This window comes from Lissotriton helveticus, chromosome 5_1 (assembly GCF_964261635.1).
Source record: "Lissotriton helveticus chromosome 5_1, aLisHel1.1, whole genome shotgun sequence".
NCBI lineage: Eukaryota > Metazoa > Chordata > Amphibia > Caudata > Salamandridae > Lissotriton > Lissotriton helveticus.
The window spans coordinates 456590567-456615802 of record NC_136065.1 but is presented as its reverse complement, the minus strand read 5'-3'; the positions used below and the strand labels follow the sequence as shown (position 1 = coordinate 456615802).

Below are 25236 nucleotides of genomic sequence, written 5' to 3'. Positions count from 1 at the left end.
GATCCTTAATGCAAGATACATTCATGTGCAGCATGGAAAAGTAGTCCAGACCCCTTTAAGTGTTTTTTAACAGACATCATCAACACATTTCATTCACAACCATTATAGACCGCTTCCCTTCACTCCTTTTTTTGGCATCAGTTTGGTTCCAAGTTGTCACTTCCACTCTGCTCCTTTTGATTTCTTTCTAAAGAGAAACCATAGCTTACGAAAAATAAAGGTGCAGCTGCACATAACAATGGAGAGATAAAGAGAGAGAAGGTGCCGCTGAAGGTTGTAAATTAATCTGGAGACTTTTGTTATCAGCAATAGTCCCTTGATGTGGCTCCATTACCCCTGTCTTTAAAGACTCTGCATAGAAGGGTCATCTGTTGTCTTCTTTTTTTTACATCTCCAAGGCAGACTTACTTTCATCTTTAGCCCAAGGATGTCGAGAAACCCAGGTTTATACCCCCATTAATCATTGGGTTCTTTAACTGCGAACATTCATAGCTATGCTAAAGGTCGTAGCTCTGCTTCTAGGTTTACAGTTTAAATTGATTGTGGCATTTATGGGTTTCATAAAAAACCCAAAGCATGCACATCTAAATCTTTCAAAAATTGTAGACTTGTGTGTGAATGCCTACCTCTACACCCTCTGTTTACGTTTATTCATAAGTTGCAAATCCACCATAACCAGTTTATTTTACCTTCACAAAAATGTTAACCCTGTTGAAAGCATTCACACCTCATAGTAATTCTGGGCGATTGTGTCTTTTTATTACCCATTTTCACACTTGCATTTATTAGAACTGCCCCTGTATTCCCACAAACTTTCAATATTGTGTCAAAGTACCAACAAGCAGCACCATATATATCTTGAGCTTGCATTATTACACTTCTCCACATTCAGTTTCAAAATAGTTTGCTAACGTATGCACAAACCAATGTAAAAAACACACCTGCACATCTGCACCTATTGTATTAAATAAACCGATTCAACCAGTAGTGTTTAAGTACAATGGTGGTCATGTCCTATTCGAAGTCTTCACATGACCTCGGTGAGCGGCAGGTATTTACCAAACCGTATGGTAAAGAGCTGTACCCCTTCCACTCGACAACAACTTTCAGTATATCACATGTGTGTTGCCAGCAAATACCCTTTCAAAGCATCCAGCAAGTAATCACTCTCCTCAGAATTGTGAGTCTGACTGATGGCACTACTGAGGCTCCACCATGTCCAGCAGATAGTGGTACATGGAAATATGTTAGGTTAGCATCACTTATTGTCTCTAATCGTTAATCTCCATGCTGTTTTAAGGTATCGTTTTACATCCAGGAACCTGAGATCTCCTCCGGTGAGTCTCTGGATGATAGACCCTCTCTTCACAACATGTTTGGTTTGGGTACTGTTTAATCTATACTTTAATATGTACTGTCCTAAAAGCCAATCTAATAATGCTTCGGCCATCTGCCTTTTAGTCTGTTAAGCTACATAATCGACTCTAAGATAATCGTGAATCTAAAATTCCATTTATCAAAACTTCAAGAATTCAGTCCTGTAATACTGGACCTCTGGTAACAAGAGAGACATCTTCTCTGATTCATCTACTACTAGTATACAACCATTGGGCGCGAACAGTCTCCAGATTCACCAGCAGGATAGGTCAGTGCAAGAACACAGTGGCAGTGATCGAAGAGATGAGGGGGCACCAAAGAGCGACAGAAGGCACCACCCACGCCCAGGTCTAATGGTGTTAGGCTGCCAGTATGTCCAGCACTGTCTGGGGCCATCAGATCATTGGTTGCGTGCTCGTTAGGGCCAACTAAGAATACCTAATCTGTTCTGTCTCCTCTATTAATCCCACCAACCATGTGCATGAGCTCACATTATGTTGTTGTGCTCTACCTAGTTCTCTTGCACAAGTGATGGACTAGGACCGGTGTTAATCTCTTTACAGACTTTGGTGCTCCTTTCTGAACCTATGTCTCATTAAATCCTACTGAATGACAAGTTCAATTTAGATGCAGAGAACCCATTTGGTCCTATAAAAAAAATGACAGACCGCGAAGGCTTAAACCTTTAAAGTTTTATTTTCAGATCTTCGTCATACGGAAATTAATAATATAGTCAAAATCAAGTAAGCAATACATCAGAGTGCTATTCTAAAAGTATAGAATCACTCAAAAAACTCGGTAAAGTTCAGGTCAGCAAATACAGAGAACACGTACCCACGTTCCTTCCACTTACCCAATAGGAACCTCCGCTCTGCCGACCTCGCCTTGGCAGAGGTCCCCCGCATCCGCAGAAACAGAGCAGGCAGGAGAGCCTTCTCCTACATCGCGGCCAAGACCTGGAACGAGCTCCCGGTGAACATCTGACGCTCTCCTCCCCTGCAAACATTCAGAAAGGAACTCAAGACCTGGCTCTTCGACTAATCTGGAGCTGCACCCAACCCCCACTCCCCCCCAGCACCTTGAGACACCCACTGGTGGATAGCGTGCTTTATAAACCCCTGATTGATTGATTGAGAATGGGAGAGCAATCCAACCTGAATTCCCTTCCAAGGGTCAGTAGGAAAAGGCCTCTCAACACATCTAAAAAGAGCACACTTTTATAGGGTCCTGAATAAAGGATTTCATACATTCAATACAGTTGTACATGGTTCTCATAAAACAGACCAATCAGAATTAATTGCAGTTGAACAGTTTCAAAGAAATGCATTTAGAAAGTCACTCACAATTCTTCAATATGGAGTTTCTTGCAAACACTACCAGTACTAGAAAAAATATTGCTACATTATGTTTGATTCTGCTAAGACACCTAGGTGACACCCTTGAACATGAGCAATTATACTGATAAAACATTTAATTTCCTCGCAAGGTAATTGTCATGCCTGTGAAAAGTACATTCAAGTATTATTCTACTGGGATATGAAAATATAAGTTTATCCTCGTTATACAGGACACTGGCAGTAAACGTCACAAACAAGATGGAGTATGAGGCCTAACATTTCTGGGTTAGCTAGAGTTCAGGTTTCATGAGAGCAGTGCATATTTATTGAGGAAAACAGCTCTATCAATACTACCCGGTAATGATCACTTCTAATTCCTACTAATTAAGTCCATCACAAAGACTGAAGTGAATGCTTGGAATGGTTTTCTTGTCCACACAAGAGTAATCCCAATAGTAAGAGTCACCAATAATACTGGACTAACCACTAACCTTGTGTTCGGGAGCAGCATGCTGCCAGGCATAACATGCTTCACGACCGTGCCAGGATTAGTAAACGCTATGTAAATTCAATTAAAATTTCAATTGGCAAAGCTCTTAGGTCAGGCAATGTTGAGTCCTGAGTAAAATATTATGAGAGACTCCTTCAGTATAAGACCAAAACCGATTGCTTTCTGTATGCAATACATCTATGAGATTATGAATTTAATGTGAGAGGACTCAGAAGTTTTAGGATGGTAAAAGAGTCACTAATGTATTGCAATGCAAGCACTCAAATTAGGCGTAATGATTCAAGAAACCGCCAACACCATGGGGTGAAAGATAAATACTTCTCGTAATATAGCCAAAGCCCATTCTATGTTTGCTGTAAAGAATTGGTGGCAATAGGTCTTGCAGACAGCTGTGTTGTCATTCAATAGCTAAAAAAACTTCAAAGTTTAGATCACCCCACCATTGTTGAGATATTCCTTGTTTGATTCCCATTGGAACCAAATGAGACAAATTTCTTAAGAAACCGAACAATGTGCAGGTTCCATGCTCTTTCCCACACCAGGCAACTTAGAGCAGAATATGTTCCAAATAGGCCACAAACATATTACTTTTGCTCAATATAATAAAAGGGAAATGTTTTATTTGTCTGTCTCCCTCACTCGCTCCTTTTTTTTCAATATTTTTGTGCCCAACCTGTCCTTTTCTTTTTCTGCCTCACCCTTATTTATCCTGCTCCTCCTTGTCCATTTTCTTTCTAAATCACCTTTATTCTCTTCCCCACCTACAGTAGCACAGATGTGCATACAGTAGCCTCCCTCCTGAAGCTGTACCTACGGGAATTGCCTGAACCTGTCATCCCCTTCACCAAGTATGAAGATTTCCTCTCGTGTGCCCAGCTGCTTTCCAAGGACCAGGAGGAGGTCAGTGACTCACTATGCCTGGGCTGCTCATTGCAAGGGGTTAACTTTTTTAGCATCAAATGCATCAACTCACATATGCACAATGCACCTCTTGGAATTTAGGGCGAGAGCCTCTTTGTAGTGTTTTCGATTGCCAGACTAATCGGCTTCCACTCTTATATACCCTTCCAAAATGCCTCTTCGTACATTTCACAAATGTTTAACCTTTCGCAGGACAACCTTTGAAATTTGCTGTATGAGACTAACACTCACATTCATAACACAATACCATTCTTTTCAATTTGCCAGAATCCTTCACGCCATTCTTTGTGCTTTACTCCATTTCATCTTTGTTATTTACAATGTTGACAGCAAAGCAGATGTTTGCCCGTATTACTGACTTCCCTTTTGGTTGCATTAATGGTGCATTTAGTGGCATATCTATTCCCAAACATAAACAATGTTAAGCAATCTTAGTGATCGTTTTCATGAGGATTTGATCTTACAAGACATTGTCAGAATGTATATGTCAAAATAGCATGTAATGTAATCTCAATGTTGCTGAATAATCCTCAATGGATTCATCATCACCTTGCTTACTGAAATAAAATGGGGATCTCTCCATAATTGAGTTAACCTTTTCTCTATCCCGCAAATCCATTTGTCTGACTAAGTATGGGAAAATCTAGATGTTACCCGGGTCTCTAAAGTTGGTAAGTTCTTAAACTGTTTTAGGCCTATTCACAAACTGTATTTTGTAGTCGAGACCGGACTGGGCTTCCCGGGCATCAGGCGTTTCTCCGGGAGGCTGGAAAGGTGTGGGTCCGGATTTGTCATTGGGAGCGTTTTTGGAGCAGTGTAGCAGTATTGAAAGCACCCACTGCAGAGTTCTTTGTATTTCCTGTGGTTTTCAGGCAACAATAAAAGTGTCAAGGTAACTCTGGTGATTAATGTACCTGCTGCAGTGGGATCTGACACCCTACGCTGGTCTGAGATGTTCTATAAAACAAATGAAATACATGTGAGAGAGGGGTTATGGAGAGATGAGGGGCACTGTTGGATGGTGATAGTGAGAGAATCAATGAAGAGCCCCAGCAAAGATTGTTGAAACCTGGTGCACTCTAAGGTCATCGTTTACTATGCTTAAAAACGAATACAATTAAATATATAATGAAAAATGTGTTGCGGAATGTGCCATTTTTGACAAACTTCTCTTGGGGGGCGCATCCCCCATTTATAGTGGTTAGGCTCACTCGCTGCACTCAGTATGCACCGTACAGGGGCTGGTCTGACAACATTTGACAGGGCTGCTTTGGGCTCCCAGTCTGACCTTGTTTGTAGTACATAGAGAAGTACTACTTGCGTACTTCAAAATGCTATTCACGTACCTATATGTGGAGACCCCCTTTCCGCCTCTTGATTGCTATCTGTGCAGGGATCTCCACAAGTTTCTGAAGTCTTAGCTCAGCACATGTTGGTATACGTTTTAGTTGTATATGTAGGAGGAACACGTTGGAGTGGCAGGAAAATGGGAAATACTATTGTCTTAATGGGAGAGGTTTATGAAAATATAAGGAGTGGCTTATGATGGGACATGATATTTCAAACACTCACCCACAAAACAGTAAGATCATGGCTAATTACAAATTACACTTCTAAAGTTAAATAATAAACTTTAATAATTTCTCCTATACTTTCTCAGAGGTAGATCTCCTCCATGGTGGAGAGTTCTCCATCTGAAAAACTACTAGCAGTACCTTTACACTTGTAAATCCTGTTTTAGAATGGTCCCACACCCTGATTAGCAGCGGTTGAAACATGTAAACCATGTTCCCGAAGATATGAGCCCCCTCTCCCCACCTATCCACTCCCTCTCCTCTCCCGGTTTCAGCCCAGTCCATGTTCATAAAGCGCGGGGACACACTGTTTTTAGTGTAACCAGGCGCTATACAAGAAGCTTTTATTATTATTATTATTATTATTATTATTATTATTATTAAACCTAAACGTATGTATAAATCGTCACTATAAAAATGGGAGATAGCAAAAACTGTAGAATTTCACCTAGGTGAAGTAACAAATATATGCAGGATTAAATGTATGAATATTCATTATTGATGAATACGTCACTATAAACTCAAATCTCAAACTACTTTAAAAAGGTAACGTTTTCTTTTGGTTCTACAATCATTCCCTGCCAGCACCTCCACATACCCTACAACGCATGGACCAAATATACCAGTCCATTAGCGGTTCCCCTAGAATTTGCATAAATGAGGGAGGTGGAACAATGCTGAACATATCCATGTTATGTACAGAAACACCTTCGCTTAAAGGATAATGCTTAATGTAATCTGGAAATGTTTGAAATTGAAACGATTCCGCAAGAAGCTTCAAACTTGCGAATCATCAAAATGATAACATTATATGCAATAATGAATTAAATTTTTTGTAATGCTTAACACAAAAAGCAGGATTGTGGCAAACTAAACAAAATTGCATGCACCCTTACATTCTCTACAATAATGCTTTTGTAATGGATTATCCACATAGACACGACAGTTTTACACAACAAAGCATAGTGTAAATTAACACTTTTAAGTACCTTAAAAATGCCATGCACAGCAAATTAAAATCTTTAGCAGCACTTAAACTAAGTGGTACAGAGTCATCTACCTCCTGATTCAAATCTATTGCAACAATTAAACCAAGTGGCACAGCATTCTCTGACTCGTCATATTAGTATCAGGAAAGAGCTGCAATTGCCAGTAATTCTGATCTGCACATGGACAGACAATTAAAGATGGCTGCTGTTGAGGTGGACATTGAACGTGATGACGGTAAGATAACGATGTTGCAGTCCAAACTAAAATGGCAGCCACATTAACAAAATGTGGTGACGAAGTACAAGGAGAGCTGCACCAGGCGTAGTGCAAAGTTAGGTGATTTCAGCTGCTATGTGCAAGTGACTAAATCCTTTGGTTTTCTAAAGAAAAAATAGCCTGATTTCAGCCACCAGCTCCAAACCGCCAATTCAGTGTTGCAGGATGCTCTCTAATCTCCTTACACCTCCTCCACGGGTCCCAGGATTTGCTTTCTGCAAGTGTGATGGCTCCCAATAGCTCCAGTCATTGCCACTGTTGAGTAGGTTAGAACCATTTTTTTAATAAGAAATGGTTTCACTGTAGGAGTCATTGAGTGAACAGCCTACCACTTCTACAATCCCTTCCAACTGCGTCCAACTCAAACCCTAACATTTTCATACCTCCCACATCACATTTCACTCACACCATTCCACATTAGTGCAACATGCTACCACATGAAGTGTGGATACTGTTTCTCCAAGGGGTAAGTGAAGCGTTGTTACTGATGCCATTAAGGGCCAGGAAAGAGATGGCACCAATGTAACTAGGGCCAAGGAACGAGTTGGCATTGATGTCACAAGAAACAGGCGAAGTGCAGATGGGAAAAGCGAACACTGATGTAACCAGATCAGGGAAAGTTGGCTACTGATTTTACAAGACGAGAGGAGACTCCTGCAAAGTGTCTAGTGCTGTAAAGTATGTTTTTATGTCACAAAAGGCATCAGTGGAGGGTTGAGTACAGATTTCACAAGAGATTTCTTAAGAGTGGGTACGTATGCCACAAAAGACATGGGTCGATTGGATACTGCTGTCACAATAGGCAGGGATTTTTTTTGGAACGATTTCTCATGCACTCTCCAGATTCACCACCCTTCTATAAATGGAATGTTCAGATGTCCTCTAGGATGCTCTTTAAGTATCGTGCTGTCACCATAAAAGCAAGCTGATACCCTCTCTTCAGGAGTGTGCAGCCACTATGAGACCACATTTGCGCCGCACACTCAGAGATGGACCTTTATCAACTCTTATCTTCTCCTTCTCTGTTTGCAGGGCACCCAGGAGCTGGGCCGACAAGTGGTCAGTCTCCCACATGCCAACTACAATCTGCTGAAGTACATCTGCAAGTAGGTGGTGAGTGGCCATTGACACGGTCACTGTGTTCTGCCGTTCACTCATTGCTTTCCTAAACATTTAATTTTGAAGCAGGACATAGGAATATCACTGCTGGGTGAACATTCACACCAACATGTGAGCAGGATCAAGGAGGTGCTGTCCTAGCGAGGTGGAAAACATGTCTTGTAGGCTATAATGTTAGTGGGAGGTGCAAGGGAAGAGAAAAAGAGTCTTATGGGGAGAGGGAATGGAGGACAGGAGGGGCATGGGAATCCTGTTAAAAATAATATTCTAAAAAGAAATTTGTGAATCCAATTTAGCCACCAAGCTGATTTTGTTTTTGACATTTTTGATTTTAATTGTTTTTTAATTTATATGTTAACATTAAACATGTGAAGTGTCCTACACTCTTCAGAACTGTATACACATACGCGCCATTTAGCATTGGAGACTACCAGGCTTGATTGAAATAGGGTAAGGCTAATTTTGTAAGAAAGGGTAGACTATTGTGAAGTTCCACGTATCAAAATAAGGAAAACTCAGTTTTTAATGAATTTAGTTTAATTAAATAGCGGAACAGAGGCAAGGAGAATGTGTCGCAAAATGGAACTGGGTGCTTCTGAGCAAAGGGGGTGATGATATAAACTCATATTTCAATGATTATACTTTAGAACCTGAGTATTTATTGAGTCGTATGTAAGTGAACATTCTTAATTTTGCTTCAGGAAACTTTGTGCTGTTGTGTATGGGTATTTTGGTATGGTGGCCTTGTCTTTTGGTGATGTACATGGAGTTAGCACTTGTGGGCACATTGTGGTGTATGCCATGATGTGTATGTTCACTTGATAATGGGGCATTTGTGCAGTGTAGTTGTTTGTTAGCTGGTGTTGGTTCATGTGGGCATATGGCAGCCTTGTTGACATGGACTTGGTTGTGTTTATTGTGCTTGTAGGCATTTGGTTGTACTAACTGCAAAAGATCGTGAGGTTGGTACTTATAGTTACGTGGTGGAGGTGATGACTTATTTATGCTTTGTGTGAACTGACACTTGGTTGTGGTGTTGATGAGTACTTGGAGTAAATGGTTCTATTGTGGTTGTTGATGCTTGAGTGTGAAAGCTCAGCATATACCGGAAGGCATCTTGGCATTAGGTTTACAATAAAATTACAACAGAAAATGTCTAACAAGAGAAATTAGCTTGAAGGGTCCTACACAAGGATCTGTGATTGGTAATTTGCTGAAGGGCAATTAGCACATGAAGGTGCTATGTTAGTACTTCGAAGGCCCTGCGCCAAGACGCCTGCACGGAAGGGTCAGAGCAGCAAAACCAGGTAATGCTCTAGACAACATAAGGTGAGAAGCAACATGACGGTGAAATCTTGAGTGAACAAAGCTCTGCTCATGACAGAAAAAGGCTTGATGAGCAAGGCATAGGGCCTTAAATTCTATCTTATTTACCACTGAGAGTCAATGGAGACTGCAGAAGGCCTAGATATATGATTACATTTACACAAGTTATACACAGGCCTGACCGACATATTCTGCTCAGCCTGTAGTTTCTGGATCATCCTAGAGAGGAGCGCAAGTTACAGTAATTCAAATAAACTTTTCTGGGGAGCCATCCTGCACCCACAGCTTGAGCTTGCAAATGTTGCAACACAAAAGGAAGGATCTTTCTCAGAAGCATAATCTGATTGAAAGGTGAGAGGACCACTGAGTTCTCCTGTTCATCCAAATTCTGCTGTTTCTCAATATGAGATCCACAGCTTTTATCCTTAAGCACTGGGAAAGATTGAACTCCAATGAGAACTTTTCACACGTTCCGCAGACTGTCGTGACCAAAGGTCAGGACTTTGATCATCCTGGTATTGAGCTTCAGCAGGTTCTTACTCATCTAGTCCTAAGAGCAGATGTTCAGAACAGACTGACAGGGCAGGACAGGAGGAATCTCCGACGAAGTCCTATCAAAGTGCACGATTATCTGGATATCATCAGCATACAATAATATTCCACCACAAAAAATCTTGATATACCAGCCAGATGTTGCATATATAGTTAAAAAAATGAAGGAGCTCAAAGGCTCTCTGAAAACTGACAGAAAGGAAGGAGTGAGGCCCCAGCAACAACACAGGTTGTTTATGGGCTGTTTACCAGAGCTGTCATAGACACTAAAGCACAAGAAATCACGAGCTGACCCCAAAGACTGTTCGAACCTGTGACCAGAACAGAAAATGACTGACACACGCATCTGCAGCAGGCACACTAACCGAGTGAGCTACATGCACAGGTATCAAAGCGACTTAAAATAAAGTTCACTTGGGCGTGGCCAAGATGGCGGCCTGAGCGGACGGTGGATTCTGTGGCTTCCCGTCCGATCCCCATTAATGCCCTTTTCTGCCGTATCCTGACCTCCCCCTACTACCCAGGAGCCTGTCTGTCCCTCAGAAAGCGGAGGGAACATACATCACTGGATACCTACAAGATCTCTTCTGTGAACTCCTGGGAGAGTCCGCCGACTTTGCCGTCAGGATAGACAGGGCGCATAGGGTGGGGCCCCCCCGACGTTCATCTGCCACCACCGGACATTTTGGCGTTCCTCCCTGACTTCCTGCTCAGAGAAAGGATTCTCCATGAGGCCAGGCGGAATCAACCTATTCACTTTCGCGGACATCCTATTGCCTTATATCAGGATCTCTCTGTTATCACTCTCCAAAAGCGGAAAACATTCAAGGTAGCCACGGACTTTCTGTGAAAACGAGAGATTCCTTACTCCTGGGGACACCCGTTCCGCCTGATATTCAAATGGAACGGAGCCTTACAACAGATGCGCTCACTCAGGGACACCTGCGCCTTACTGGGCATAGACCTACCGGAAGAAGACACATCACCATTGGAGTCCTCCCAGGGCCCTTCCAGGGGAGGTTGGCAGACGGTGAGACGCAGACGCTCTCCAGTATTGCGCTCCAAACCCGAGGCACACACTATCTCACAGGAGAGAGCCAAGGCCCTCTTAGAAGTAGCCAAAGAAACTTCATCCTCTGATTAACTTCCCTTGCCAGGGGGGATCTTCTCCGCACGTTGAAACGCTGGGCAGGGGGGATGGGCAGGGGGGCCACGATGGTTGCCACTGGATATCACCCCACTAGGTACTACTACCACAGCCCTGTGTTGGACTGGCAGGACTGGGACTTTGTCTTCACACAGTTGGGATGTTGGGGTTGGGTTGGGGAGGAGGGGGTTGGGGGCAGCCGGTGTGTCACAGGGGGTTCCTCAATCTGGGTTGGTCGCACTTTCCCTTGTTTCAGGGTGCGGCGCCGCCACCATTATACAGCGCCTCTCCTTTACCTGATTTGTAATGACTAATTCTGTTTTGAAAGTGTTGACCCTTAACGTGAAAGGCTTGAACAATCCCATCAAGCGGAGGGCAGTGATCTCTTATCTAGAGAACTCGGGGGCGGGGATTTGCTTGCTTCAGGAGACCCATTTGCTCACGAAAGACTGGCATAGAATGCGCTCCCGCGTTTTTCCACAGCAGTTTTTCTCCTCACTTCCATCGAAGAAGGCAGGGGTGGCCATTCTGGTTTCCAGGCACTTTAGAGGACGGGTAGGGGATAAAGTGGAGGAAATCATGGGTAGACTCCTTGCTTACAACTTTTACATTGGCGATCAACATCTTACCATCGGCTCCTTTTACGCCCCTAACACAGGTCAGGAGCCCTTTATGAAAAGTGCCCTTTCAGAGACGCTTCAGACCCCTGACCCTCTCTTGCTCCTTGGAGGGGACCTCAATCTGGTGCTCGACACTCATATGGATAGGTCTGGGCACAGGTATGGAGACGGGGGCGCCCTATCTAGCGCAGGTAAGGCTTGGCTACATGAGCGGGGCTGGGTGGATTTATGGAGGACTAAACACCCCACTGCATCCCAATTCACTTTTTATTCCCACGTGCACCGAACTTACGCCAGGCTCGACTACTTCCTGGGTTCCTTCGATCTGGCCACTTCTCTAATTGACGTTAACATTGTCCCTGCCGCTCTATCCGACCACGATGCTGTTGAAATACTGCTCGAGGCTTCCCAGCCCTGGTCGCCCCCCGGGTGCGTGGAGACTACGTGAGACTCTGTTACAACACCCAGAGGTGTCTAAACAAATCCGTTCCTGCATCACAGATTACTTAGCTATTAACGACACGCCGGAGATATCTCTCCCGGCTCTGTGGGGAGCGCTGAAATCGGTGGTCCGTGGCGACCTCATTGCCATAGCGGCGGCGGAGGCTAAGGCTCGTAGAGCGAAGCGAGAGGACCTCTCCGACCATGTTTCTGAACTCGAGAGAGTTCACAGTCGTACCGGGGTTTCGAGGGTGTGGAAGCAGTTAAAGGCCGCCAGGGCCCAATTAGCCAGCTTAGATACTGATAGGGCGGAATTCGCGGCTCTCCGACTGCGCCACTCGTACTACGTCGGGGAGAATAGAACTGGCCGACTTCTGGCCAGTGCACTGAAGGCCAAGTCACAACACTCGAAGATCTCTGGCCTCCGGGACGACAATGGTCCGGCGGTTGAGGGGGCGACGAGGATCGTGGAAACATTCAGAGATTTCTACGCCTCACTATACCACGCTGAGAATGTCTCGTGCGGGGATATTGACAGCTATCTGGAGACAGCGGAGGTCACCGCACTCTCCCCGGGAGTGGTGGACGCCCTGGAGGCTCCCATCCGTCTGGAGAAGGTGCTGGCAGCCATCTCCCGCCTCCGCCCTCTTAAATCTCCGGGGCCTGACGGCTTCTCGGACGGGTTTTATAAGACCTTTAGCTCACTGCTGGCTCCAATCCTGACTAGGCTCTTCAATTTCTTTACCGGCCCGGGCTCCATCCCCCCAGATATGCTGGCAGCCAAAATCGTGGTACTGCCTAAACCCGGCAAAGACCCTACACACTGCTTGGCATTTCGCCCCATTTCTCTCCTCAATTTGGACCTGAAGCTCTTCACCGGGGTATTAGCCGCAGGCCTCGGCCCGTGCCTACCTGGGATTCTGGAACTTGACCAATCGGGTTTTGTCCCGAGCCGCCACTGTAGTGATAACACCAAGCGGATCCTACACTTGATCGACAAGGCCCAGCTCCAGCAATCGGATTCGGCTCTTGTTTCCATTGACGCAGAAAAAGCATTCGACCGCGTTGACTGGACCTTTTTACAATGGGTGCTGGCCCGCTTTCGGCTCGGAGACCGCTTCCAATCCTGGATTGCGAGCTGTTACCACCGCCCTTCCGCACAGGTCTGCTTGGGTGGCTTCCGTTCCAGTCCCTTCGAAATCCAAAGAGACACGAGGCAAGGGTGTCCACTTTCACCCCTTTTATTCGCCTTTACGTCGAGCCATTGGCGCAAAAGATCCGTGACAACCCCAACATTCGCGGCATCACTTTTGGCGGGGAGCCCCATACGATCGGCCTTTACGCCGACGATATTATTGCCGCTCTCGATAACCCGGAACGCTCTATCCCCGCATTTTTGGAGGAGATTGACTCCTTTGGCGCCATATCTGGCTTTAAAATCAACAGGGGGAAATCGCTGATATTGCCACTAGGTGGGAATGCCCGAGGCCTGGCTGACGCACCTTCGTATGACGGAGGTTTGCAGATGACCACACGACTCCCTTACCTGGGCATTACGCTTACTTCTTCCACGGACTCAACGGTCTCCCTCAATTACGACACCCTCTCAGCCAGACTTCGAGCTGACCTCTCGCGTTGGGCTAAACAAGCGCTTTCTCTGTTGGGCCGAGTCGCGGCAGTGAAAATGTCGGCCCTGCCCAGGGTTCTGTACATCTTCCAGATCATCCCGGTAACCCCTCCGGCTGGGGTTATTGCTAACTTACAATCTGCCTTTCTCCATTTCATTTGGGGGGGGGAAAACGCCCGCGTCTAAACAAGCAACTGGTGTACCGCAGCTTCGATGAGGGAGGCCTCGGGATTCCCAATCTTCAGCAATATTTCCAGGCTTCCCAACTCTGGTACTTGGTGGAATGGTATAGGCCGGAATCCGAAAAACGCCGGTTATTTCAAGATAGAGCGATGGCCCGGACGTCCCTTTGGAAAATCACATTCCTCCGCCGCCAGGACCGACCGAAATATCTCCAGAAATCTCCCATCACTCGCACTATTCTACGTGTGTGGGACACGGTTGATGTTAAAAGAGAGCTAACGACCTTCCCCTCCCCGCTCACCCCCCTCCTGCATAACCCCGAATTCCCACCAGGCACAGACCCCCACGCCTTTTCGCAGTGGCGAGGCACGATCTGCAGATCGGCAGGCCATCTCTTTGACTTGCAGGGTTTTCTCCCTCTCTCCGAACTGTCAGAGGGTTACGATGTCGTCTCTCCCCACTTGTTCCAATACTTTCAACTCAGGCATTGGCTCACGCACCCAGATTGTGCTCCTTTGGTGAGCAGACATATGACCAGTTTTGAGCGGTGGCTGGTGACGAAGGAATCGGACAAACATCTTGTCTCGGACCTTTACAAAATGCTCACACCCCCCGACGCCCCGGGTCGGGCGGCTGTGGGGCAGCGACGCTGGGAGGTGGAATTGGGGAGGACATTGTCGACCAGGGAATGGAGCTCCATATACTTTAGGGCATCCCACACTACACGTAACACGGCGGGCAGAGAGGCGGCGGTGAAACTGGCCCTTTACTGGCATCTTACTCCTGTCAGGCTCAATAAGGGGAACCCAGCTCGTAGTGCGCTTTGCTGGAGGGGTTGCGGGGAACGTGGTACCATGACTCATCTCCTCTGGGAATGTCCGGAAGTCAAAGATTATTGGACTACAGTCTTGAATGATATAGATAAAACTTTTGATACTGAAATCCCACGTTTCCCTGCATATGCTATCTTAGGCCTTCCCAATGCGCTCACCTTCCCCCTGAAATCCATCCGAGGGCGTCAGATGGGGATCGCGATGCAGGCGGCAACACAACACATTCTGTCACTCTGGGGCTCCTCCACCAGACCCACTCACACGGGTTGGCTGCATAAACTTTGGTTTACGTTAGGCATGGAGCGCATTCAGGCTACACTCACACAGTCCGCAGACACGTTTCGGAAAGTATGGCTGCCACTGTTGTCCTACTTTCCACTGAATTCAATGATATCACGTGCCCTAGATATCTCCGCTTACTACACCTCACAGAGACTCCTGATGGTCCTCCACGACCTCCTGATGGATCACACTAAATCCCTCACAGGCGGCTTGGCGTTTGTTTCACTATTTTGGCACACCGGCTGGGGTGGGGGGGGGTGAAAGTGGGGGGGTACTGTTGTTGCAGTTTTATTTCTCTGCTATGCTTGGCGAATGTGATTCTTGCAACTTATTCATGGCATGGCTCATGCACCTTCCTTGTAGCTCGATTGATGGAGAAGCCTTGTATGTCTATCTCAAACGCTTCCCTTATATGATGCCTTTCTGTCACGATGTCTTGCCTGTCACTGCTTTTGAAACTAATAAAACAAATTTGAATTTAATAAGAATGAAGGAGAAGGAGGACCCTTCTGAAACTTCCAAATGACAGGCAATACTTTAGAAAGGAATGAGGCAGGCCTGGAGATAGACTGGACAATATAGAGGTGAAACGGAAGGAGCCAAATACTGCAGACTGACCACCACCAACTAGTTATTTAAGGCCACATGATCTGCTGTGTCTGTGGAAGTGGTAAAGTCAAGAAGTATAACGCTGGCAGGGTGCCTAACATCCAGGAAAATCCAGAGGGTCATTTAACACTGAGACCAAAGCATGTTTCAGTCCCATACCAGCATGAAACAAATATGAACGATGTCCTGTAAGTTGATCTCAGGATGGTTTGAGAGCTAGCAAGCAAAGTATTGCCTCCAGGTGGTGTCTGGAGATATATGTTCATTGTAGTTGTAAGTAAGTGATTGTATAAGTAGCATCTGTTGTTGTTTGCATACAGATGTTGCTTTGGGGAAAGTGGTGGCAGACCTTTAGGGTTTTAGATGCTGGTTGTTAGGACTGAATCTTGTTGGAGGCTGTTGGCCATCTGAGGTGGTGATTATTGCCAGTCAATATACTTATGGACTCTTCTGGTTATGTTTGTTGGCCAGTGATAGTAATTGTATGCACATTGCAATGGTAGTGCTTACAGGCATGTGGCCTTGAGGTAGGCAAATGCTTTTCGCGGTTTAGACAGGTTGTGCTATTACAATACACGTGTTTATCCATGCTTTCTCTCCTCTTTTCAATCCTTGTATGCATGTGTAGACTGATGGCATATCAATCCATCAAAAAACTTTATTTGATTAAGAGACTTAACCCTAAAGGTACGTGTTGCAACCAGTTGGTACATTCCGTCCACCCCTGTTACCTGACCTATATGGTATTTCCCATGGCGAAGCTTGTGGTAGAATGTTGGGAAGAGTCTCCAGTGAGGAGAGTGGATGGCCAATAAAAGAGTCGTACAACTTCAGCTGTGTCCTATTCTCTTTGTACTTCTCTACTTCCAACACTGGCGACGGACCTGCGCAGGGGGCAGTTGGGGCCATCTCCCCTTTGAGTGCTCTCTCCACACGGAAGTGCACATTTACTGGAATTGGAGGATTTTGTTCGCTCCTATGTGCACTAATTCCCGTTGGTATCGGTGCTCGTGAGGTGAAGCAACTGTTAAGAAAATAGGAGTTTTTCTACTGGGACGTGTAGGAAATCACGTCGGTCGGCGCCTTAGGAGGTCTCTACTGTCAACTTACTTGCGGGTGATGACAGCTGTATAACCCCGGAAGGTGACTGAGGATCCTTTTGGTCTCCGCCTCAGCTGTGGGGGGTGTCCGCCCTTGGTTTTCGTCGATGACAGCTGTATAACCCCGGAAGGTGACTGAGGATCCTTTTGGTCTCCGCCTCAGCTGTGGTGAGTGTCCGCCCTTGGTTTTCGTCAATTCCAGTCAGGGCGGCCGCATACAGCTGGTGAGTAGCCTCCTTGCCCCGAGCTGCGCATAGACTTGTGGAATTTTGCCGAAGATCCTTCCTTGCCAGCGGTTCCTGCGAGGGTGCGTGTGGAGCTGTGTCGAGACTGTAGTGTCTCAGCTCTGCGGCGCCCCGTTTTAATTTTCCTGTCAGAGTTTCCTGTGAGGGTGAGTAGGAGCTGTGCCGAGACGGTGGTGTCTCAGCTCTGCGGCGCCCCGTTCGAATTTCCTCCTGTCAGCGTTTCCTGCGAGGGTGTGTTAGGAGCTGCCCTAGACGGTAGTGTCTCAGCTCTGCGGCGCTCCAGTGAACTTGTCACGCCTCTTTTCTCTGGCAGGTTCAATTTACGAGTTTGACGAAAGCAGCGTTTCAGCTTCATGGCAGCCCAGTGAAGTCCGAGTGAAGCCTCACAGCCTGATAGTGCCTCAGCCTTGCGGCGGTCCAGTGAGTTATTTTTCCGCCCGTTTCCTTGCCTGGGGAAAGGGAGTAACGGGTTAAGGGCCTGTGTTCGTCTACATCTTATGCCTCAGAACTTGGACAGGAAGAAAAATCTACGTGGTAGTGAATTATAGTAAGAACTGCACCGGAAAGTGTTCTTCCATCTTTGTACAATACTGTTTCTCAATTTATATTCTTCAAATTGCAGTGACTTACTATTGTTGCAAACCTTCTGTTCAATATTAGTTGTATCCATAGGGGGCTGTGCTTATATCTAGAGTTCTATTTATTCCAGAGTGTATTCTAACATTTATACTAGAGAGTGGGTCACTTGTCCTAACCACTATGGCAGCTGCAAGCATGAATCAACCCCCGCCTTTTCTAAATGACATAGGAGAACCCGAGATAAGCTGGAAGGAATGGGTGAAGCTTTTTGAGTCTTACCTTATAGCAATTGGGGGGCAAAGATTCAACTCTATAAGGAAACAACATATATTACTCCACAATCTAGGTGTGCAAGGGCGTAAAGTATATGAGAATTTACCTGTACCTGAGCAGGATGCTAACGCAGTGGGAGAAGTAGATGTGTTTGTGCAGACTATGGAGAAATTAGAGAAACACTTTGGAGATAGGATCAATGTAGTCCTGGAGCGTCATAAATTCTTTAAAAGATGTCAAGGGAAGCAGGAGTCAGTACAAAATTATATTGCAGTATTGTGGGGTCTGACTCAACTATGTGAATTTGGGGATCTCACCGACTCTCTAATAAGAGATCAATTGGTGAGGTGTACCAATAATCCACGTATCCAGGAGAAGCTGTTGGCTAAGAATCCAGGGTTGAAAGAAGCTGTTGAAATAGCAAAGTCAGTGGAGCACACGGCAAGATGTGTCAAAGAGATGAGACCTGAAAGGGAGGTAGTAGCTACCATAAGTGATTCTGAAGAGGGTTTAGATGTCTACAAAATAAGGTATAAGGAAAACGCTAGTACTAAAATTGAACACAGAGAAAAGGGCCCTAAGTGTTACCGTTGCGGCAGTAACAATCATTTTGCCACCTATTTCCAGTGCCCTGCCAAGTATGTTACTTGCAAGAAATGTAATAGAAGAGGGCATTTTGCCAGGGTGTGCCGCGATGGCGAGTTACATTCAAAAGAAATTGATAGAGGAACTGAAAGGGGAACTAATAGAGAAGTAAAGTGTATTGAACAGAAAATAGAAAAGTTTATTTTGCAAGTAAAGGATGCTGATGATACTGTGAGTTTCATTTACCCAAAATGTGATGTATTAATTGATGATGAATGCATTGAAATGTTCGCTGATTCTTGTTCTCCTTTCACTTTGATTAATAAGGATGATTTTGTTGCCATGAAGGGAAATAAGATGAGTGACCTTAAGATTCCTGACATTTCTCCCTCAGGTTACAATAAGGGCAATATACCCATGCTGGGAATGAAGGATGCACAGATTCAATTTAAAGATAGGAAAACTTATGGGACAAAATATGTGGTCAAGTCTGGTTCCAATCTGTTGGGAATCATTTTGGACCCCAATAGTCCAGAACAAGTTTTACTTACTGCAAATTTCCCGGGAAGCGAAAAGATCTGTGATGAGTTCTACCCTCTTTTCAAAGAAGAGCTAGGATGCCTGCACAATTTCCAGCATAGGATCAAGCTTAAATTAAATGCCAAACCCGTGGTGCATGGTCTGCGCACTGTGCCCCTCAAATTGAAAGAACCACTAGAAAACGAGTTGCGTAAGCTGTGTGATTTGGATATAATTCAGCCAGTGAGTTGTTCTGAGTGGTTGGCCCCTATTGTTCTTGCAGCCAAATCCAATGGGGAAGGTATCCGCCTCTGTGTGGATTTACGCAGTTTAAATGACTGTATCTGGGTGGAAAGGCACCCTTTGCCAGTCATAAATGAAATGCTAAGTACCATGGGCCCTGCAAAATACTTCAGTGTTATAGATTTATCCATGGCGTACCACCAGATAGAATTACATCCAGATTCGAGGCCACTCACGGCGTTTATTACGCCGTTTGGAGCTTTCATGTTCAAAAGAATGCCGTTCGGACTTGCGTCGGCAGCAGCCATTTTTCAAAGAGTCATGCAGAAGATCCTTGATGGAGTAGAGCACACCATGTGCTTCCAAGATGACATTTTGGTTTATGGTAAAGACTCTGAAGAACATGATAGTGTCCTAAGGCTGGTGTTCAAGAAACTCATGGATGCAGGACTTACTGTAAAAAAAGAAAAGTGCAGGATCAAAGTGAAACAAGTTGAATACCTGGGCCATTCTGTTACAGAACAAGGTTTCAGACCAAAAGGTAGTCTAATTCGTGCTGTGAAAGAAGCTCCGAGCCCACGTAACAAAGAAGAACTTAAATCCTTTTTAGGGCTCATGGAATACATGTCGAAGTATGTGGACAATTTTGCAACAAAATGTGAGCCAATGAGGGAAATGTTAAAAAAAGACAAGGATTTTGTCTGGAATGAAGAGCAGGAGGCTGTACCTAACGCACTTAAGGAGGATCTGATCAACTCCCCAGCACTCAGTACTTTTGATCCAACAAAAAAAAACATCCTCGCAACAGATGCATCAAACTACGGGTTGGGTGCCACTTTAGTGCAAAAGGATGGTAGTGAAGAAAAAGTGATTGCCTATGCGTCCAGAAGCCTTTCTTCCCCGGAGAGAAACTACTCTGTAATTGAGCGAGAAGCTCTGGCGTGTTTTTGGGCGGTCAGACATTTTAAGTTTTTTCTATGGGGGGTGAAGTTCACTATACGATCAGATCACAAGCCGCTTATATATGTATTTTCGGTGAGAGGTCTGGAAAACTGTACCCCACGCATCAGCAGGTGGATTCTAGGATTAGAACACTATAATTTCAAAGTTGAACATGTGCCAGGCAAAGAGAATATCATTGCTGATTTCCTTTCGAGATTGCCGCTGCCAGAGGAAGAAGGACCTGAGGAGGCTCTGGACAGCCCTATAATGATGATGAATTTTCCTGCCATTACAGAGAAAGAGTGGGAGGACAATATGAGAAAAGACAGAGAACTTAAGACGCTAATGGAGCAGATCAAAGGAGGATGGCCGAATAAGAAAAGAGATGTTGGTGCAGAACTGGAAGAATTCTGGGAAGTACGGAATGAATTAAGTACCATCGGAGGAAAAGTGTACCGGAATAACAGAATAATTCCGCCCAGAGAATTACGGAAGAGGGTCATTGACTTGGCGCACGAAGGTCACCTTGGGCGTAGTGCCACAAAGGCTAGAGTGAGAATGAATTTCTGGTTTCCCAAAATGGACAACATGACAGAGGAAGCTGTGAAAGAATGTGGAGCATGCGCCAAGAGTGACAAGTCAAAAATTATACACAAAGCGCCACTTTCTCCAGTTGATGTTCCGACCAAGCCATGGAGCAAATTGGCTTTGGACATCATTGGTCCCATGCAAATGCTAGGCGCGCAAAAAAGGTTCATGTTGGTTCTGGTTGACTACACCTCTCACTGGGTGAAACAAAAATCCGTGCACAACATCAACACCAGAACAGTAATTCAATTTTTGAAAGAAGTGTTTTGTGAAGAGGGGTTACCTTCCACGTTAGTCACTGACAATGGGGTACAATTCACCTCTGAGGAAATGCAGAGTTTTCTGGAGATTTCAGGAATCAAACATGAGACCACTGCTCTTTACTGTCCCAAAGCTAACGGCATGGTGGAGAGAGCAAACAGGGTCATCAAAGAAAATATCCAGCTAGCCATTGTCAATGGACAAGATGTCGAAAACTGCTTGAGAGAATGTCTGTGGGCCTATCACACGGCGCCCAATAAAATCACCGGGGTCTCTCCTTTCGTGTCTTTACGTGGAAGGGAGCCTAGTACCAAGTTTAACCCCTGTTGGTTAAAAGGGGGTGATGTCAGGGACATAGATTGGGAGGAAGCAGGAGAGAAAGTCAAACAACATCAAACAAAGTATAAACAGTGGTATGATAAAAAACATGGTGTGAAGTCTCAAAAGTGGGAAGTGGGGGACATGGCGCAAGCCAGAAGGAACACCAAATTAGGGTCTGACATCAGCAAGTTCTATTCCCCCAATAGAATTGTTAAAGTGTTAAAAAATGTTGTACAGTTTGAAAATGGCCAATGGTGGAGTTTTGACCACATTGTAAAAGTACAGCCATAATAATTTTCCTTGCAGGATCTTTTCAGTTTAATTTCTGGAAGCTTAAAATGTTCATATGTCCTGTTGTTATATCCTGCTGGATACTCATTATAAGGAAGGGAGATGTGTTGCAACCAGTTGGTACATTCCGTCCACCCCTGTTACCTGACCTATATGGTATTTCCCATGGCGAAGCTTGTGGTAGAATGTTGGGAAGAGTCTCCAGTGAGGAGAGTGGATGGCCAATAAAAGAGTCGTACAACTTCAGCTGTGTCCTATTCTCTTTGTACTTCTCTACTTCCAACAGTACGGTCAATGTAGAATGTGTGTGTAGACTGATGGCATTTACATCATTTTGTTTGCATGAACAGATTTCTTTAAGCACAGAAAAGGTTTTGTTAACTCTGATAAGCCATTAGTGACGAGAATGGCTCCTGGTGGTTTACAAAAACTCTGCTACGTCCTTGGTGGCAGTATAGTTACTTTCTGGTACACAAGGCACTTTGGTGGATCAGATAGACCACTGTGGGAGAAGTTTGTAGTTCACTTATTTACACACAATATAGAGCAGTGCACGCCATTGCATGTGCAAGTTTGATTTAACATCCAAATGGGGTTTCCTTTTTCTCTGGGCTCATAGGTGTCTTTGTTGTCCGATTGTGACAACACTGAACCCCTAACCCCAATTCACATTTCCACTCTGAGATTATTGGTGTTACTTAAAATTGATTTCAGTATTGTCTCCTTTTACAGATTTCTAGATGAAGTTCAGTCTCACTCGAATGTTAACAAAATGAGTGTGCAAAATCTGGCCACTGTGTTTGGGCCGAACATTCTGCGCCCAGCGATGGAAGATCCAGTGACCATTATGGAAGGTATGTCAACACTGAGCAGAACTATGGCGTATGCAGCCAAGAAGTACTGTCTAGCTCTCTTTTACCTGAAAACGTGACCGTTAATAAACCTTATGAGATAAAGTAAGGAGAAAATATGTTCACATCAGAACAATTCAATGAAAAGAATATGTTTACGCTTTTGAAAAGTTAGGGGAATTGCTGGTCTTTATGTGAAAAATCTCCACCACTGTTAATAAAAATAGGGGGACCTATTTGGTATTCAAAGGCAGCCCTAATTGGCCAACACCCACCGTCCACATCGGTATGTGATACCATCAAATGAGCATCTCAGACATGGATGCAGGAAGACCTGACTCAAAATAGAACCTTGATAGTCCTCGCTCTCCTAATATAAAATGATGGTGAAGCTTTTACCAAAGCGGACATCTCCACTCCACTGACAACTGTATATTGTACCACTTAAGAAACAGATTCCTCCTAACTTAGAAACAAATACCCCTAGCTGAGTGGCTCTATTTATATGAGAGATAGTCTCCAGCCCTATCCACCCAATACAGAGATCTTCGATGCCACATATTATTCCATAGAAGTGGACCCTGCCCTTTACAGTTGGAATGCCAAAGAACTCCTCGCACCATAGAAGTCAAGCCTCTCTGTATATGTATGCATTTTGTTAAAATGAAGGATTAAAATGAAGATATTCCTAATGAAGAAGAGAAGTGAAGAACATTATTAATTAAGTTTATTAATTTTAGGTAATAATGAGATAAAAGATAATACTGCAACTTCTATTTGCAGAATGTGCTGCTGTATATCATGTCCTGTGAACACTCCTGTCATCATCCACTGTTGGGCGGGGATGTTGCAACTTTTTTTCAGATGTATATTCGAGTTATCCGGTACCACAGCACTACAGACGTTCAAAACGTCAGTGCTGAGGCGCTGGAATACCGACTTTCATCACGCGACTGTCTCATGTGGCCATCGAGTGCTTCGAAGCCGTATAATATCGGAATCCCAGGATAAGGTTGTATGAAAATGACTTGTGTGGAGGAGGGTGTGGAGAAAACATATTTTAGGTTTTGCCCCTACTATAACAAGTACCTGAAGTTGGACCCGCATTAAGTCTGTAACCTCTGATTGCCAAGGAACAACGACGTGTCTGCTTATGTGACCTGTAAAGCCTTTTGTGTCTGGAAAAGGCCTTCCTTACATGATTTATGGGTCTGCTACGTTCTTGTCCAGTACAATTCCTTTTCTGGAAAGTGTTCATCCTCATCGCAATTACTTCACTCAGTAGCGTTAGAGAAGTGTAAGCCTCAACAAGTGTTGTCTCTGTCTAGAACATACCCATTATCTCTGCCAAAAATCGTTTCTCCTTTCTACAACAATCAAACAATTTGCCTTCTCCCCTCCGCCCCCCCCCCCTACTACAGTCGGATGTGTAATGGGTTCTACACTGATGTAATAAAGCCTTTATGAACGACATTGACCATATTGAACCCTTTAGAGAAAAACGAGCAGCACTTAGCGCTGGTACGCCTTTTTGCCGAGGCAGCCATGCGCTCTATAAATACACTAATCTAATCTAATCTTTGTTGCTTTTAGCAAGCCCCAACTAGGAAATCCAGTTTCGAAAAGTGGGCCTTTCCAGATGGATCGTCCAATGCATGCAAGTTGCTGCGCAAATGCCAAACACACACACACACTAGAGTCTGCACCTAGGGCACATTCAGCTTGTAAGAAAGGGACCAGTATGGCTTTCCTAAGCAATATCCCACTGTCAGACATCCGTAAAGCTGCAACAAGGTCTACTGCCCCACATTCAGTAAGCATTACTGTGTAGACATGCAGGGGCATAGCTTGGTCAGTAGGATTTGGGGGTGGAGGGTGAGATTCAAATTTCCCAATAATCACGCTGGCATATCTTGTTAACATACATTATCTGAGAAGCGGGACATTAGGGGGGCTTAAGGGACAGGTACAGAAAGAGCTGTTCGGATTGTTAGTGATACTTAAAGTTAAATATTTTGCAAAATAACCAAAGATTTTTCAAGAACTTGAAAACAGAAAGAAGAGAGTGTGTGCATGTGTATGTGTGTTTTAGTCTGTGTGTGCATGTATAGATCCTACTTGAAATCCGACAGATACCTTACCATACCCGTCTGAAAGCACCTGTTTCCCACTGTTTAATACACAATGAATGTATTAAGGGGTTGTAACACCCGCTCCCCCCCCCACCTCCCTTGAAGCTATGCCCCTGTGGACATGCATGCTCAAAAAGAAGATAAAGTTGCACAAACTGTACTTGAAGATTTGTTCCAAATACCTTTAGATCCCAAGCCACAGCTCAAAGGAGATGGGTACCTCTGTAAAGTTTATGCATAGCAGGTGATCTACAGGAGCACATGCTGCAAATGGAAACCATTACTTACCTGTAACAAACTGTTTGCAGCTTGTAGTGTTGTAGATGGAATGACCCTCGCAGCCCCGGATGGGAGCTCACTGTACGTTTAACAATCACTATCTTTATAAATACATATTTCTCTACCAGTACACATAGACTTTACTGCTTGACATCTCTACACCTACGTATGTTTACAATACATAAAAAACACATTCTAAGCTGGGGTCTGTATAATGTATGATCGCTGGTTTCTGAGGAGGAATCACAAGTCACTTCAAAACCGAAATCTCTTTCTCAAAAGAAACCAACATAGAAGATTGT

The 25236-nt window shown here is 44.6% G+C and overlaps 1 protein-coding gene across 2 annotated transcripts in view; it reads left to right on the top strand.

Moving 5' to 3' along the window:
• The window catches only part of ARHGAP22 (Rho GTPase activating protein 22), a 485114-nt gene that overhangs the window by 420623 nt on the left and 39255 nt on the right, over positions 1 to 25236 (top strand). For both annotated transcript variants that reach the window (XM_078642703.1, XM_078642704.1), the window contains 3 exons: positions 3993 to 4125; positions 8019 to 8092; positions 22405 to 22526. In XM_078642703.1, coding sequence (XP_078498829.1) covers positions 3993 to 4125; positions 8019 to 8092; positions 22405 to 22526 — 329 coding nt within the window. The remainder of the gene's footprint in view (positions 1 to 3992; positions 4126 to 8018; positions 8093 to 22404; positions 22527 to 25236) is intronic.